Source organism: Myotis yumanensis, unplaced genomic scaffold (genome assembly GCF_028538775.1).
Source record: "Myotis yumanensis isolate MYYU_CA2020_CCGP unplaced genomic scaffold, mMyoYum1.0.hap1 SCAF_9, whole genome shotgun sequence".
NCBI classification, from domain to species: Eukaryota; Metazoa; Chordata; class Mammalia; order Chiroptera; family Vespertilionidae; genus Myotis; species Myotis yumanensis.
This window is the reverse complement of record NW_027223760.1, coordinates 13,316,452-13,333,871: the sequence shown is the minus strand read 5'-3', so window position 1 is coordinate 13,333,871 and position 17,420 is coordinate 13,316,452. Positions and strand designations below refer to the sequence as shown.

The 17,420-nt window shown below is 39.9% G+C and overlaps 1 protein-coding gene across 4 annotated transcripts; it reads left to right on the top strand.

Annotated features, from left to right (window-relative positions):
* Nucleotides 1-676: 676 nt before the first annotated feature.
* LOC139016774 (leucine-rich repeat-containing protein 37B-like) lies at nucleotides 677-17,404 on the top strand. Of its 4 annotated transcripts, none has more exons than XM_070424994.1 (11): nucleotides 677-732; nucleotides 2,190-2,261; nucleotides 2,887-2,961; nucleotides 5,926-6,041; nucleotides 7,839-7,970; nucleotides 8,226-8,353; nucleotides 9,168-9,266; nucleotides 15,560-15,597; nucleotides 16,901-16,955; nucleotides 17,037-17,137; nucleotides 17,252-17,404. In XM_070424994.1, the coding sequence occupies exons 1-11, from the start codon at nucleotides 713-715 to the stop codon at nucleotides 17,331-17,333; spliced, it is 918 nt and encodes a 305-aa protein (XP_070281095.1). In that variant the 5' UTR covers nucleotides 677-712; the 3' UTR covers nucleotides 17,334-17,404. The 4 variants fall into 4 exon arrangements, with proteins under 4 accessions (XP_070281095.1, XP_070281097.1, XP_070281096.1 ...); XM_070424995.1 differs by having other exon boundaries at nucleotides 683-732; nucleotides 16,904-16,955; XM_070424996.1 differs by lacking the exon at nucleotides 9,168-9,266 and having other exon boundaries at nucleotides 679-732.
* The last annotated feature ends 16 nt before the right edge of the window (nucleotides 17,405-17,420 follow it).

Sequence of the window (17,420 nt, the reverse complement as noted above, 5' to 3'; positions counted from 1 at the left end):
CTAATCATCAGAGAGATGCAACTCAAAACAATAATGAGATAACATTTCAGACCAATCAGAATGGCTATCATCAACAAATCAACAAATGATAAGTACTGGTGAGACTGTGGAGAAAAAGGAAGCCTCCTCCCCTGCTGGTGGGAATGCAGACTGGTGTAGCCACTGTGGAAGACAGTATGGACTTTACTCAAAAAGTTAAAAACAGTATGAACCATACTATAGCAGTGGTTCTCAACCAGGGTGATTTTGCACCAGGTGACACTTGGCAATAGCCAAAGAGAGTTGTAGTTGTCAGAACTGTAGATTTGCTAATGGCATCTAGTGGCAGAGGCCAGAATTATTGTTCAAGGCAAAGGACAGTTCCCCATGATAAAGAATTATCTAGCCCCAAATGTCAATAGTGTTGAGGTTGTGTAGCTTTATTTCAGAGAAATATAGATCAGTTTAATAGAAGCATTTTTTTTATCTAATGCACCACATGTATAAACATGAAAGCATAAACCATAAGCAAATATCTCCCATAGAAAGAATTTTGGTATATAGAGGGAGTATTGAGGTTGTTTTATCATATATAAATTAGAATCTCTGCTAAAGGATAAGTGATCTGAAAGAATTTTTTTCTCTTCTTTTGCTCTTGTCTTTTTTTAATAGAAATCTTGGTTGCAATTTAATCACCAAAGTGAACTTTGGAACATTTCAGACCTGGCATGGAATGCAGCTGTTACACAAGTTGTAAGTGAAATAGAAGATGAACACATGTAAAAGCTATGTGTAAAAACTTCATACAGTGATTGGTTGGCTGGGTATAAGCTCAGTTTTTTTTTTCTTCTTTAAATGAGGAAACTAAGGTACAAAGTGTCCAAGAGACTTGTTTAACTGACATATGCCATGCTCTGCTTTCCCAGAACTGACTTTTGGCATGGGCTTCTTTGTTTTCAAGAATTGAGGGGGGAGGGTGATAATACTGAATTGAGGGGAAAATTTATTTCAGCACTGGGAATAAAAGTTTGTGTCAATTAAGAAATTTATTTATTTGATTGATATGTAATCAAAATATTATTTATTTTTTAAACAAACATCCATTAAATTCCTAGTAAATGTCAGGCACTAATAGTCAAGAAATTGACAAGTAAATAGGTGATTACATACATTGTAAGGAAGCCTGTGATGCAAGAATACACATGGGAGTATGTGATAGGAGCATGGCTTTCACCAGTTCCTCTTACATCTATCCCATTTGTGGCTCCAAAAGCAAGGAATTAGGTCTATTTTTCTATTCATCTGGATGGTTTACACTGGATTTTTAAAAAGTTCTGGAGATGATAGAAAAGCACCTTGAATTATGAGGACATTGGAAATGGTATTTCCTTGCCCTGGCCGGCTTTGCTCACTGGATAGAGCACCGCCCTGGGGACTGAAGGGTCCCAGTTTAAATACTGGCCAATGGCACATGCCTGGGTTGCAGGCTTGATCTCCAGTAGGCGGTGTGCAGGAGGCAGCATATCAATGATTCTCTCATCATTGATGTTTCTATCTCTCTCTCTCTCCCTTCCTCTCTGAAATGAATAAAGAAATATTGAAAAAAAGAAAAAAGAAATGGATTTTCTGTAGAGCAGGAGCTTCCTCTCAGCATAGTTAATAATGGGGTTTTCAATCTGAAAGGTTCTTCAGTATATTTTTCTTTGCTATCCACTTCTTTCTTCTTCTTTTTTATTTTTTACTTTCTCTTCTGCACTTTATCATTCAGAGACTTGGGTAGTTCCCCAATTAAGAATCCTTTGTAGCCCTGGCCTGTGTTATACAGTGGTTGGAGCATTGGCCCATACAACAAGGGATTCTGGGTTCAATACCTGGTCAAGGGCACATAGCTGAGTTGTAGGTTCTATTTCTGGCCCTCATTGGGTCATGTGGTGGAGGCAACCAACCCATGTGTCTCTCTCACATCGATGTGTTGTTGTTGTTTTTTTGTCTCTCTCTCTCACTCTCTCTAAAAAAAGAAGTGGAAAAAATATCTTCAGGTGAGATTAACAACAACAAAAGAGAATGCTTTACAGATTCTAAGGGTGATCTCTGGGAATAGACGAAAAATGATTTTTTTAACCTTCACGTTTTGAACCAACAAAATGAATATAAACTTTCATAGCAGTTATTAAAAATGCAGACAATTTTAATTCTATTGCATTTTCCAGAATTCTACATGAAAATCCTCTGATGACTGTTCAAGATCCATATCTTTTTAATTTGCCAGCATTGAAATATTTGTAAGTATTGCAACAATTTCATGGCTCATGAGATGATTTCTGTTCTTACTTTTGTCAAAGAAGAACAATTTTGCATTTTGACAAAAAAACTCATAATTTAAATTTTAACTGGGTTATTCTCAAAAATGATTTATTGGCACAGAAAAGTGATAAAAAATGTACAAGGGCAAGACAGCCAGCAGAGAAAGGGAGCAGTGTTGAAAAACACATTCGGACATGGAACATGTAGATGCATGGAGAAATACCATGGATCTCAAAAAGAAAAAAGGAATAAGTTATACATTCTGTGCTTTTTTAAAAAAGTGATCAAATAGTGGTTGGAACAGAGAATGAGAAGTAGGATGATGGTAACACAAAAACAAAATAACACATTGTACTGTTCACCAAAGTCATTAGTTTGATGATGAAAATACATTAATTTGATGATGCAATACATTTAAATTTCTTCAAGAAGAGCTCTCTAAAATGATTATGTATGGAAAATAAACTAAAGCACCTTGAATTATGGAGCTGGCTTGACAGAGAAGCCAGAATTTAGGTCAACAGATGTTGTTAAGTGTCTTTTTCAAGAATAAAATTTTTGTCTTTGGGTTCATATCATGCATGTTTGGTCCTTCTCCTTCAGAGACATGGGAAGAACACAAGTGACATTGACAACACTTGATAACATTCTCATGACAGCTCCTGAATTAGAAAAACTGTAAGTTGATTTTTCTTTTTGTTTTTTAAATATATTTTATTGATTTTTTACAGAGAGGAAGGGAGAGAGAGATAGAGAGTTAGAAACATCGATGAGAGAGAAACATCGATCAGCTGCCTCCTGCACATCCCTTACCGGGGATGTGCCCTCAACTCAGGTACATGCCCTTGACCGGAATCGAACCTGGGACCTTTCAGTCTGCAGGCTCCATCCACTGAGCCAAACGGGTTTCGGCAAGTTGATTTTTCTTCTATTTATTTTCACTTGGTTCTTATGGTTTGCTTTTTTATTTTCTTAAGTCGGGTTTATTTAAGTATAATTTGTATTTAATATAATTCTCTCTTTTAAAGCGTACAGTTTCGTGAGTTCTGATAAATGTGCAGTCTTGATAAATGTAGCACCATCACATTAGAGATCCAGAACACTTTTATCATCCCCACAGGGCCCCTCATATTTCTCCTTTTTTTTAAAATGTATTTCTTTATTGATTTCAGCGGGGAAGGGAGAAGGAGAGAGAGATAGAAACATCAATGATGAGAGAGAATCATTGATTGGCTGCCTCCTGCACACCCCTTACTGAGGAATGAGCCCGCAACCCTGACATGTGCCCTTGGCCGGAATCGAACCTGGGATCCTTCAGTCCACAGGCTGATGCTCTATCCACTGAGCCAAGCTGGCTAGGGTCCCCTCATATTAATCTGCAGTCAGTTCCTCCTCCCACCTGCAGCCCCTGTCAAGTACAGGTCTGATTTTTTATTGTTATAGTCCTGCCTTTTACAGAGTGTCTTATAAATGAAATCATGTAGAGCAAGTGTGTCAAACTCAAAAGCTAACACGATCCAAATAAATGAGGCATGTGGCCGTGGGCTGTGAGTTTGACATGCTGTATGTAGTGTAGCTTTTTGTGTGTGGCTTCTTTCATGTAGCATGATCCTTTTGAGATCCATCTTAGTTGTTGCATCTATCAGTAGTACATTTCTTTTTTTATCGCTGCATAGTATTCCAATTGTGTGTATATACTAGTTTGTTTCTGTAGTAATCGGGTAATGGATATTTGAGCTGTTTCTAGTTTTTTGGCTATTATGAATAGAGATGCTAAAAATACTCACATGCAGGTCTTTGTGTGAACATACGTTTTCATTGCTTTGGAGTAAGATACCTAAGGGGGGGGCTGCTGCATTATATGCTGAGTGCATATCTAACTAGTAAAGAAACTGCCTAACTGTGTTCTAACGTGGTTGTTCCATCTCGCCTTCCCACCAGCAGTAGATGAGAGTTGCAATTGCTCCACAGTTTCACCTGACCTTTATATTTCTGTTTGATTTTTTAAATTAGCCTTTCTAGTAGGAATGCATTTGTATTGCAGTGTGATTCTAACTTGCATTTTCTAATAGCTGATGTGTGGAATGTCTATGTGAAAAATACATTTTTCAATGGAGTGTCTGTTCAAATCCATTTTAATTTGATATTTATCTTATTATTAAGTGTTAAGAGTGTTTTATATCAAGTCCTTTCTGTAAGATATGTGTTTACTAAATATCTTTTCCAAGGTTGTGCCTTCTATTAAACTTATCACTGAAGACCAGAAGTTTTTAAAAAATATATATTTTTATTTAGAGAGGGAGAGGCAGAGGGAGGGGGGAGAGAAAGAAGAGAGAGAGAGAGAGAGAGAGAGAGAGAGAGAGAGAGAGAGAAACCTCAATGATGAGAGAATCATTGATCAGCTGCTTCCTGCATGTAACCTAGTGGGGATTGAGCCTGCATCCAGGCCTGTGCCCTGACCCGGAATCCAACTGTGACCTCTTGGTTCGTACGTCAATTCTCAGTCTCTAAACTACACCGGCAGGCTGGAGTGTTTTTTTGTGTTTTTTTTTTGTCTTTTTTTAATACTAACCAGGAGATATTTTTCCTATCGATTTTTAGTGAGGGTGGAAGGGAGGAAGAGAGCGGGATAAAAGGGAGAGAGAGAGAGAGAGAGAGAGAGAGAGAGAGAGATCAATGTGAGGGAGACATATCAATTGGTTGATTGGTTGCCTCCTGCACACCACAAAGCCATCATTAAATCAAACTGTCTATAACCTCAAAAAGCTGTATCATGTCCCTTTTATAATTCTTCCTTCCCACTCCTCCTTGCCCTCCCCAATTCCTGTGCAAACACTGATCTGCTTTGTGTTACTATAGGTTAGTTTGCATTTTCTAGAATTTTATATAAATGAAATCGTATAGTATCTACTCTTTTCTAACTGGCCTCCTTTCTTCAGCTGATTATTTTAAGACTAGAGGCTCAGTGCATGAAAATCGTGCAATGGGGGCAGGGGGGCGGGGGAGTATCTCTCAGCCCAGATCTTGGTGGATGCCCAGTGACAGCTCCCTATAGGTAGTGGGCCTAAGCTAGCACTTGAACATCCTTAGCATTGCTGTGGAGGCAGGAGTGGCTCCCGCCACCACCACCACCACCACCACCGCTGTGTTCACCAGCCATGAGCCCAGCTTCTGGCTGAGAGGCATTCTCTCTGTGGGAGTGCACTGATCACCAAGGGGCAGCTCCTGTATTGAGCATCTACCCCCTGGTGGTCAGTGCACATCATAGCAACTGGTCGTTCTGCAGTTTGGTCGATTTGCATATTAGTCTTTTATTATATAGGTTTAGTCTATGTTGTTTTGCCTATCAATAATTCATGTCCTTTTATTGCTGAATAGTATTCCATTAAAAATGGATATATCCGTATTTTTCAACATTGATGGCTATTTGACTTGTTCCAATTTTTGACTATTACCAATAAAGCTATTGTGAATATTTATGTACAAGTCTGTTTATGGAAATATACTTCAATTTCTCTTGATAAGTGCCTGAAAGTGGAATGGCTATGTCATACAGTAGGTGCATGTTTAAGTTTTAAAAAACAACTGTTTTCCAAGTAACTCCTTTGTCACTAATATAATTCTGTATGTTTCCACTTATAGTATCTTACCTAACCATTTGGCCTGCTGCCTCTGCCAATTTAAAAATCATATTGAGGCTGTTGCAAAGACAGTCAAACTGAATTGTGAGATCGAATGTGTGACCGACACACCTTGTGGTGAGTCTCAATTGCCTGATGATAAACTTTTTAATTTTTATTTTGTTTTCATTTTTTATTTGTAATCAATGACGATACATTTTTAGGCAAATAAAGTAACTGTATTATTCTTATTCAATTGCTCAGAGTTCAACTCTAAAATTTTAAGAACTTCTCTTTGCTAAAAGTCAGATGAAGGGAAGGGTATTACCATTAATGGCTACATCGTGTGTGTTGTGCTCTCTGCTGGGTGCTTTGCTTCCAAATGAGAACTTGTTCATTAGAGTGTCACAGTTTGTAAACTCTTTTGTATGCATTAGGTTTCAATTGCCCTTTGCAGTGTAGACAGATGAAGATACATTTTAATTTGTTTGTTTTGCAAGTTTATGAAAAGAGTACAAATGATGCTGTTTTATGTAAGTTTTATTTGGAACCTGAGAGTTTTTGGATCCATCACCAGAAGCTGCTACCCAGCCCTTCTATGGCATGGGAGGGCTCTTTCTTTAAAGACTATGCACCTCTGAACTTGCTCTGAAGCACAAGGTGTTCTATCCACCAAACAGTCGTGTGCTTTTAAGTATTTTTCCACACGTTAGGTTTATTGGCAGCTACTTGATAACTTCCCAAATGTGTTTTCATGCCCAGAGAGCTTAAATACAAGTTTCTATCAGTGATCTGTGCTACTGATATAGAGTCAGTGTTGCTTATTTTGAAAACAATGTTTTGACCAATGATATTACTCCCTTCTGCCCCAACAGTGGGCAGAACAGGCATTTTCATCTCCTTTTAAGGTGAGTGAAAACAAGACCAGAAAGGGCTGACAGCTGTCACCTCGTGCCCAGGTCTCCAGCTCCCAGTTTGGGGCTCTCCACAAGCCCATGCTCTTTCCCAGGACGTTACCTCCTTCTCTCACCCTTATCACAACCAGCAATACTTTTAATTCTTCTGAAAATTCTTGTGTACCAGCTGCACAATGGTGCACTTGACCTTCACACAGTCAGAATCTTTGGATGGTTCCCCAAGTACAGCTGAAAATATAAGAAATGACATGAAATGATCACAAAGTAGGCATCTGACAAAAGTTATTTTTCCCTTATGTATTTTAGAACCCCAAATATTATTCCATAGATTTATTGAACATTCCACAGTGGTACACAACCTGGCAAGTCTCTTAATGTACATCCTAGATGCCTGCCTATATCTTAAGCACAGAGTGAGGGTAGACTTTTTTTTTCTGTATAGAGCCGTCTGTTATGGGGCTGGCATATGTGAAGGCAGGGCCCAAGTGAGGAATCGGTGGGTTAGTGGAGAAGGGTGTGTCCAGATGAGGACGTGTTAGCCGTGGGTGTTAATCGTGGTCATCTGTGATGGTAGCAAGAACACAAGCATTCTGAAGAGCGGAGAGAGGAAGGCTCAGGCCCCCTCTGCATCTGAAGCAGGACAGGATGGGTGCGTGAATGTGAGGAGCTCACAGTAGATCTGCAGAGCGTCTAACTGAGTGGGTCTTCCAGCCCTGGCTTTCCTCCAGTAACCGGCAGTTGGCCCTTGGGGACCAATGGAATAATCCTAAATATAGTCACCATATGTCATGCTATGGAATGTTCTAAGTAATTAACCACTTTAAAAAAAGAGACAGTTTCTCCTTTTGTTTTGTGGACAATCATAGATGTAAGTTGGGGTTTATATTTCTCTTCTCCAAACGGCACTCAGATACTTGCTGATTCCCTATATATTGGACTTGGATGTATGGCTGTGGGCTGACAAATAACTATCCCGTGAGTCTTTCAATATCAAATTCGATTTCTTCTTTTTTGACAGATGAAGAACTCATAATAAAAGGACCGCTAATGAACACATTACAGGCCCGGCAGGACTCCAGCACTGAGCTGACCATTGAGCCAGAGAGGGCATCCTCAGTCAAAAAAGGCGACACTTCCGCATCCATTATGAGTGAGCAGCTAGACTTTAATGATAAAAGTGATGTTAATAGTGCACTAAATTACCAATTGCCTTATTTCTTGGAGGGAAATCTAGAAGATATAGAATCAACTTTATTACCATTCATTAAACTGCCTCTTTCAAATGTATATGATGCAGATATGTCCCTGAATCATTTGAAAAACAACAGATGAAATCCTTCTCTTAAACCTGAACTTAACCATTCAAGTTTCAAAAATTAACCGAGGAAACTCTTTTCTGGAATAGGCCTTCTGATGAGACTGCTCACTGAGCAGCAGGAAGTAAAGATATCCAACGCAGAGTGGAATGAGAAACAATGGAAAGATGAGAGGATGCAAACCCTCGGGAAGCAGGAAGAGAGGGTGTCTAATGAGGTAAGGACAGGTCCTGAAACACCTGACCTGGACTTGTAGTCAGTTTAGGACAGTGATGGAGAACCTATGACACACCTGTCACAGGTGACACACAAACTCATTTTTCTGGTTGATTTTTCTTTGTTAAATGGCATTTAAATATATAAAATACATATCAAAAATATAAATCTTTGTTTTTCTATGGTTGCAAATATCAAAAAATTTCTATATGTGATATGGCACCAGAGTTAAGTTAGGGTTTTTCAAAATGCTGACTCGCCGAGCTCAAAAGGTTCGCCATCACTGATTTAGGACATGCCATGAAAGTACTCAGGTAGGAAGACCAGGAGCACCTCCTCTCAGTCCTGTCTTGATCATGTGACTTTGGCTTAGACAGTGATCTTCCACTTTGCTCATTTAGAGATCTGTGCCACTGTTCCTAGGGTACATGAGAAGAGGACCTAAATTCTAAAATAAACAAATTGTACAAGAACATGCTAATGATCAGATTACATAACACATCAGATGTGGTATGTTCTTTAAAAACCTATAAGATTTGGTATATTGCTTAAGAACCATGTGGAAAGGTGGGGTTTTAGAGTAGTAGTTAAGAATAGCTAGCAATTCATTAGAATAGGCTAGAGAATAGTTAGTTTTTATGCTTTCTGTATCTTTGTGGGTTTTTTTTAATGTTGTTGTTGGTGTTCTTGTTCTTCTTATTCTCCTCCCCCTCATTCTCCTCCTCCTCCTCATCCTCCACCTCCTCTTCTTCCCCTCCCTTTCCACCGACCCCTCTTCCTCTCCCTCGTCTTCCTCTTCCTCCTCCTCCTTCTAGCTCAGGCAAGAAGTGCCAAGATATAAGAAGGAAATCATCATTGCATCACCTGTGATTGCAGTAACAACGTTTTATTTTGTAGTTTTCTGTCTCCTTGTGGTAAGACAACAGTTAATTCAGATTTCCAATATATAGTCCATCTTTGAGGAGGTTCAGAACCCACAACCTGAAAATCAAAGCCACTGTCCTGTCTACTCCTACTTGATGTTCTTCTTTAGTCATGAGCACTGAGATATGCTTTATTCTTTTTTTTATTACAAATTATATTCTTGGGATGTCTAAAGGAAGCCCACTCCTTGAAATCTCTGAAAATGAAATCAAGATAACAAGCCATTAGACCATTTTAAAAATATATATTTTTATTTTATTTTTTTAAAATATATTTTATTGATTTTTTACAGAGAGGAAGGGAGAGAGATAGAGAGTTAGAAACATCAATGAGAGAGAAACATCGATCAGCTGCCTCCTGCACATCTCCTACTGGGGATGTGCCCGCAACCCAGGTACATGCCCTTGACCGGAATCCAACCTGGGACCTTTCGGTCCGCAGGCCGACGCTCTATCCACTGAGCCAAACCGGTTTCGGCAAAAATATATATTTTTATTGATTTCAGAGAGGATGGGAGAGGAAGAGAGAGATAGAAACATCAATGATGGGCTGCCTCCTGCAAGGCCCTTATTTTGAGCAAGCCCGCAACACAGGCATGTGCCCTTTACTGGAATTGAACCTGGGACCTTTCAGTCCACAGGCTAATGGTCTATCAACTGAGCCATACCAGCCACTAGACTATTTTGAAACTTAAGTTTTATAGGCCTGATTTGATATGATAGCAAAATTTCTTCAACTCAAAATGTACGAGGTTGAGTTGATGTACTCACCTATTACTCTCTTCCTGATTTCTTACTTTGTTGGATAAAATGAGGAGAGATATAGAATCTCCAACCTCATGGAGCTATGTCACCCTAGCAGATGGGACATGGCATAATGATAAAAGTGTGATCTTGTCAATTCTTAAGGTATACTTAGCAGCTTTCTTCTCCAGTGTGTAAGGCATGGTGTTCGTAGGTTCAGTTAAAACACTGCAACCTAAATCCTGCATCAGGCTTCTCTAAAGCATGTCATGTTAGAGTCACCTGTTCCTAGAGCTTGTCTGTGTCCCTTTTGTTCAATTACATAATGGTGTACTTTTCCCTATAGGCAGATTGCTGACATTAAAAGAACGATTTTGTAAGCTGATGATCTTGACTCTACCCCATAAATCCAACATATTTTCTTTACCCTTTCAACAGTCATGACAGCCCTCCATTCCAGCCAAAGGCACCCCACACCATAACCTAGCCACACCAGCCCCATTCCCACTTTTTAAAATGCCTTTGCCCATCTAAAATTCCCTTATTGTGCTCTCCCTGGGGAAGTCTGGTGAATATCTCAAAAGCCAGCTCAGGTTCATCTTTCTTCATGAAGCTTTCCCAGAGTCTTCCAGCCATGCTGTTCCTAGTTTTTTTGTGAGCTGTGTCACTATTTTTCTTTGAGGTAATAGTAAGGCAGTTCCATCCCCTGAGAACTTAAAAATATGGTAAACAATTTTTAAAAATGTGCCTCCCCAAGAGAGAAATACCTGGGTGAACACATCATGGAGCAGAGCAGAGATGTGTAAAGACCAAGTGGCTTCAGACCTATATGTTCCTAAGACTTTTGAAATGTCACATTTTAATATTCTAATCTGTGGAAGAAAATGAAAAATGGGAATAGAAAAGCCACCTAATTATTTGAGAGGGAAAATAATAGCAGATTTATATTCTCATCTTAAACAAACATATTTACAAAATGTAAAAAAAAATAGAACCTGTATAAATACTAGAAGTAAACAGAAGCAATATATTTATAATCTGGTGGTGGGAAACAGCTTTTTGAGCCTGATACCACAGGCAGAAACTTTGATAGATTTGACCACCTTGTCTGTGACACCATTAGCAAACTTAGCACTGGTTGATGCCAAGCACAGGATGAAGATGTTTCCATATACATGAGTGATTCAATCCCCACAATCCTGTGAGGAAAATAGTACCACCTTCTCCCATAGATGGAGATGGACTTAAGCTCCCAGTGGCAAAGGCAAAAGCAGGACCCTGTTCTGCCTGACTGCGAAGTCCGTGCTTCCTACTCCACTGTTCTGTGTCCTTAAAGACAAAAACACTGGGGCCATAGCCGCTGTTTCTCAGTAGTTAGAGCATCAGTGCAAGCACCGAAGGGTCCCAGGTTGATTCCAGGACAAGGGCGGGTACCTGGGTAGCAGGGCACCTGCCATGCAGGAAGCAACCAGTTGATGTGCCTCTGTCACATTCCTATTTCTCTCTCTTCTTTCCCTCCTGCCCCCTCCCTCCCACACTCTCTGAAAAACAATGGAAAAAATATTCTTAGGTGAGGATTAACAACAACAAAAAAGAGCACTGGGGAATATTTGAAACATTGAAATTCAGTGAAAGCCACTAAGGATTAAGTTACTTAATGTAAAAAGAGTTCCATAAATCAACAGGAAGAAGACAATCTAGGGTGGAAGAGGGCAAGGGCTGTGAAGAGTATGCTGTGTGTAGACATCTGTCACCCTATCTGTCCATCTTCTCTTGGTTTATAGGGTGTGGATTTTATTAGCGAGGTCTTTGTCACCTCACAGTATGAAAGTAGTCTGATATTTTCTTCTAGTCCTTTTTGTAATATTTGTTTTTTTTTCTCAAATTAAAAAAAACTATCATTGGTTTTATTTGCTTTTCTTGTGGTTGACTGTTACTCCCCTACATGAAGATCCGATTGTCTTAAAATGTTTTATTGAAGATCTCATTCTTTCTTTACTGACCTGAAATCTGTGGACTCTATTCTGTTGACCCAGTTATCTTTTTTTGTACCAGTAGCAGTATCACTATACATATATTTTGATTGATTTCAGAGAGGAGGGGAGAGGGAGAGAAAGATAGAAACATCAATGATGAGAGAATCATTGATCAGCTGCCTCTTGCACATCCCCTGCCAGGGATGGAGTCTGCCACCCGGGTATGTGCCCTTGACCAGATTGGAACCCAGGAATCTTCAGTTTTCAGGCCAACGCTCTATCCTCTGAGCAAAACTGGCTAGAGGATATAATTGTCACTATATAATTCCAGTTCCTTTTTAAACTCCTTTTTGGAAGCTAAACTCCTCCTTTTTGATCTTTTTCATACATTTCATTGCATATTTTCTCTACCAAATGTCAGTTGGTCGGTTTATGTTTAAAAATCATCTTGGAACTTGAATAGGATTACATTGCACTTGTAGGTTAATTTAAGGAGAATTGGCATCTTTACTACCTTGGAGGAACATAGTACTTCACTTGTGTATTCATTCTAAAGTCTTTTAGAAGAGTTTTAATGGGTCTTAACATTTTTTGTTAAGTTTGTTTCTTTATAGATTTTATTGATACTGTAAATGGTCTTTCATTTTTTTATGGGATTTTAAATTTTTTTAAATACTCAAATCTTCATTGTTCAGATTATTACAGTTGTTTCTCTTTTCTCCCCCTATAGCTCCCCTCCACCCAGTTCCAACCCTGTCCTTTGCCCCCCACCCCCACTGACCTCATCCATAGGTGCATGATTTTTGTCCTGTTTCTTCTCACATCCCCTCCATTTCCCTCCACAAGAACAGTTAGTCCACGCCCTTTCTATGCCCCTGATTCTATTATAATCACCAGTTCATTCTGTTCATCAGATTATTTATTTACTTGATTTTTAGATTCACTTGTTGATAGATGTGTATTTGTTGTTCATAATTTGTATCTTTACCTTTTTCTTTTTCTTCCTCTTCTTAAAGGATACCTTTCAGCATTTCATATAATACTGGTTTGGGGGTGATGAACTCCTTTAGCTTTTCCTTATCTGTGAAGCTCTTTATCTGACCTTCAATTTTGAATGATAGCTTTGCTGGATAAAGTAATCTTGGTTGTAGATTCTTGGCATTCATCACTTTGAATATTTCTTGCCACTCTCTTCTGGCCTGCATAGTTTCTGTTGAGATATCAGCTGAAAGTCATATGGGTACTCCCTTGTAGGTAACTGACATTTTTTCTCTTGCTGCTTTTAAGATTTTCTCTTTGTCTTTTGCTCTTGGTATTTTAATTATGATGTGTCTTGATGTGGTCCCCTTTGGATTCCATTTGTTTGAGGTTCTCTGCACTTCCTGGACTTGGAAGTCTATTCCTTTCACCAGATAGGGGACGTTTTCTGTCATCATTTCTTCAAATAGGTTTTCAATATCTTGCTCTCTCTCTTCTTCTGGCACCCTTATAATTCCGATGTTGGTATGCTTGAAGGGGTCCCAGAGGCTCCTTACACTATCTTCATAATTTTGGATTTCTTTTAGTTTTGCTTTTCTGATTGGGTGTTTTTTGCTTCTTCGTATTTCAAATCATTGGCTTGATTCTTGCGATCCTCTAGTCTGCTGTTGGAACTCTGCATAATATCCTTTATTTCAGTGAGTGTATGCTTAATTTCTAGTTGGTCCTTTTTCATACCCTCGATGTTCTCACTAGATTTCTTAAGGATCTCACTACATTTATTGGTGGTCTCTTCTGTCTTACTAAATTTGTCGACGGTTTCTAGAAAGTTCTTGAAAAACCTTAAAAGTGTGATTTTGAACTCTAAATCCAATAGTTTGCTTTCCTCCATTTCTGTCATGTTTCTTTGTCTCCACATTTTGGCTGCTTCCCTGTGTGGATAGAGTGGCCTTCTGTGCTAGATGTCCTATAGGGCCAAGTGGCTTAGTCTCCCCAATTACCTGAGGTGGATATTCTTGGTGCACCCCCTTGTGGGCTTTGTGCACAGTCTTGTTGTAGTTAAGCCTCGATTGTTGTAGTTATCACTGGGAGGAATTGACTTCCAGACCAATTGGCTGTGAGAATCAGCTGTGTCTGCAGTGGGAGAACTTCTGTGCTGAAGACACCCTTCTGGGGCAAGACTTGCTTCCTTGGGGCTTTGGTGATCACTGAGTCTGCCCCCTGAGTGTGACCCTTATGGATCTGAGGAGTTGTAATCTGGATGGTCCCACTCTGACCACTGGGTACACTGGCTCTTGGATCTAAGGAGGTGCTAATTTAGCCTCTGCCTGAGGCTACCCAGCAGGAGCTACAAAGAGATCTGCAGATTCCCCTTCTTTTTGGGGGGGGTTTGGAGGTGCCCAGATGAGGCCCAGCTGTGAAGCAATGCAAGCTGCTGTGGGGCCTTGGGCCTTCTCTTGCAAGTGCTGGGTCTGTCTGGCCCAGCTGCAAATTGTTGGGTAATTTTCAGATTGCAAAGGGCCAGGATATTCATATGCAAATCCTCTGCCTCATCCTGGGTGCGGCTGGATATCAGGGAATCAACAGGGCAGAGCAAGCAGCTATGGCTGATCCTCAGCCCTGCCCTAAGAAGCCCCGAATCTCAGTGTCCCAGTAATTGCTGCAAGGAACTCTGAGGGAAAGCCGCCCTCAACTTCCGAGTTTTGTCCGCTGCCAGACAGTCCAGTTTCTCCTGGTATGAGTCCTGGGTCCCCAGAGACTTCCCCGAACTGCAGTTCAGAGCAGTTGGGAGCTGGAGACTCTCTCCCGATTCAAAAAGAAAGCCACGTCCTCAGGTACCAGCACCTTTCCGTGCGCTAGACCCTCCGTACCTCTGCACTTTACTTTCGCAGCTCCTCTGACTCTCAGTGTGCTTTTCTCTCTCCTTCTAGTTGTAGAATTTCCACTCAGCCAGCCTTCCTGTAGTTCTGGATGATGTCTGTTTTGTCTTTTCATTGTATTTTTGAAGTTGTTGTGGGAGGCAGCAATTTCCGGTGTTTACCTATGCCGCCATCTTGGTTTCTCCCCTATTTCATTTTTTATTAATTATTTGTGGTATGTAGGAAAGCTATTGAAATTTGCATGTCTTGATTTAGCCTTCTTACTGAGTTGTCATATTACTGCCAAAAAAATTTTAATCTATGCTTTTGGGCTTTTTAGGTTGTGCATCATCTCATGTGCAAATAGGTTTTGTCTCTTTCTTCCCAGTACTTCATTTTTCCTATTACATTGATTAGGACCTCCTCGACAATGATAAATAGTAACAGAAAACAGAGCTGCTGTGTAGGTTTCGGGTAGATACTTTCATTTTCTTTGCTACTTCTAAGAGTTTTTATTGGGAATTATGTGCTGAATGTTATCTGAAACAGCCAAGAAAATGCATTGCCAGCTGCATGCAAGGTCCTAAGATAGGACTATGGAAGAGTAAAAGGACTAGGCAGAGTCTGTCCTCAAAAAGTTACCATCTCACTTAAAAGAGAAGGAATAAAGTTTTAGAAAGAGTGGTCATTGTATGAATAATCACGATGCTGTTTTCTTCCAAAATAGATTTTTCGGAGGAAGTTACAAAAAAGACGAAGCTCAAGGTAAATATGGGTCTGGAGATTTTTAAAGTAGAATTTTATAAGGAAAGGACCTTCCTCTTTCTGTAAGCGGCCAGAGGTGACCTCTGAAAATGGTTTATTATTCACTTGAGTCAGAAAACCTCACAAAATCATGGAAGTCAAGAGATTTAAACCTTTGTGTTCACTTTAAGGACACTCGTGAAAGTACACGGGTCATCAAGGGTATGCATATCTGAAAACCACCAAGCATCTCAAGGATGTCACTTTATAGGAGCAATGTGTGCATTACAGTGGTAGAGTTGGTAGGCGTGCTCAGGCCAGAGAGAGAGAGGCTGGGTCAGGATTGGGTGCAGGTTGGTGACCCCAAAGAGTGCTGAATTTTTGCTGCTGTTAACATAAAAAAAACATTGTAAAGAATTTTTGTGAGTTTATTTGAGCCAAACTGTCGACATGCTGGGAATCAGAACCTCTAGGAATTGAGATAATGCTCCAAAGAATGGCAGGTTACATCTGTATTAATGCATTGCAATCAAAGGAAAGGGATGTAGGTGGATTACATGAAATCCACTGGTGATAGATTAAAGAGGTGGGATAAAGCAAAGCAGGAAAACCTCTGGGATAGGATAAAAAGTGAAATGGTGGACATGTGCTGCTTTTACATAGATGGACACAGGATAGTTCCACATCATTAACAGTTGACAATTAACTTGACAACATAACAATGAGGAAATGTCCTGGTGATATTTGTTGCACCCTGAAGGTCCAGAAAAAAGAGGAATTTACAAATTACCCAGACATTTCACAGATATGTTATCTTAGAGGTAAAAAGACAAATGGGCTCAGTAAAGATCTAAGTTGATCTTTGTCAGGGAAAATACTGGCCTAGGACATGACAACCCACTATAACCTGTTTGCAGTTAAATATTGAATTTTCAGACCATCTTTTGTGGTTACTTTAGGTCTCTGAGTCTGCAAGACTGCCTTGCAGGCCTCCCCTGAGCTTTTCAGGTTGGCATGTGGCCCCTTTTGTCCACACTGCACATGCTTAAAAATGCAGTAAGCAACACTGAAAATCCTGCCTATACCCCATGCCAAGCCACATTCACAGGTCTCCCAGAGACATTGCAGGGCCATTTTAAACTGTCACAGAGAATTGGAAGCCCAGCACGCAAGGAATCATTTTCAAGGTCCCAGGTCTGTGGTGATTTTGCTCAGGAATATGGACCCAGGTATCCAAATAGTCCGAATAAGACCAGAACTATATGTGCGAGAGTCATGGAGAATGGCACGAATCACTAACTGTTGGTATGTATTTTCCTCCAAGCAGCTTTTTCTCCAAGTTCAAGACATCAAAGGCATCATCAGATATTGACATCGAGGTAAATTTGAGGAGGACAAAGTACTGTGGCGGGACAAAGCAGGGCAAATGTAGAGTTCATGTCTCACGATCTGTTTTCTAGGAACGTGGGTTTTGGAGAAAGCGGCTTCTTTGGCTAAAAAATATTTATGGAAGAAAGAAAAACACACCAAAGTCAGAGGAGCAGGAGGTCTTCCTAAAAAAGTAAATAATTGGGAACACTCAGAATTCTTATGCAAAATGAGGAAATAATGAATAGTTTAATTGTTCCTTTCAAGAGTCAAAACCTTGACCTTCTTCTTTTTCTTCTTACCCTAGGAAGCGGAGTACATCCTCCCCTTCTTTAACAAACATTGACTCAGAGTCAGCTGAGGACACAGGAGGGGAAAGTTCTACCTAAAATATCAAAATGAACGCCAACTTAAGGATGATTGATTATGGCTTATTAATAAAGCATCCCGGTGTGTGAAATTCGTGCATGGGGGGT

Excerpts from the sequence above, each read along its gene's own strand:
- LOC139016774 (XM_070424994.1), top strand. The coding sequence starts at position 713 with ATGCAGCTGTTACACAAGTT. Across the intron at positions 2,262-2,886 it reads TTGCCAGCATTGAAATATTT|AGACATGGGAAGAACACAAG; the intron begins GTAAGTATTGCA and ends CTTCTCCTTCAG. Across the intron at positions 2,962-5,925 it reads GCTCCTGAATTAGAAAAACT|TATCTTACCTAACCATTTGG; the intron begins GTAAGTTGATTT and ends TTCCACTTATAG.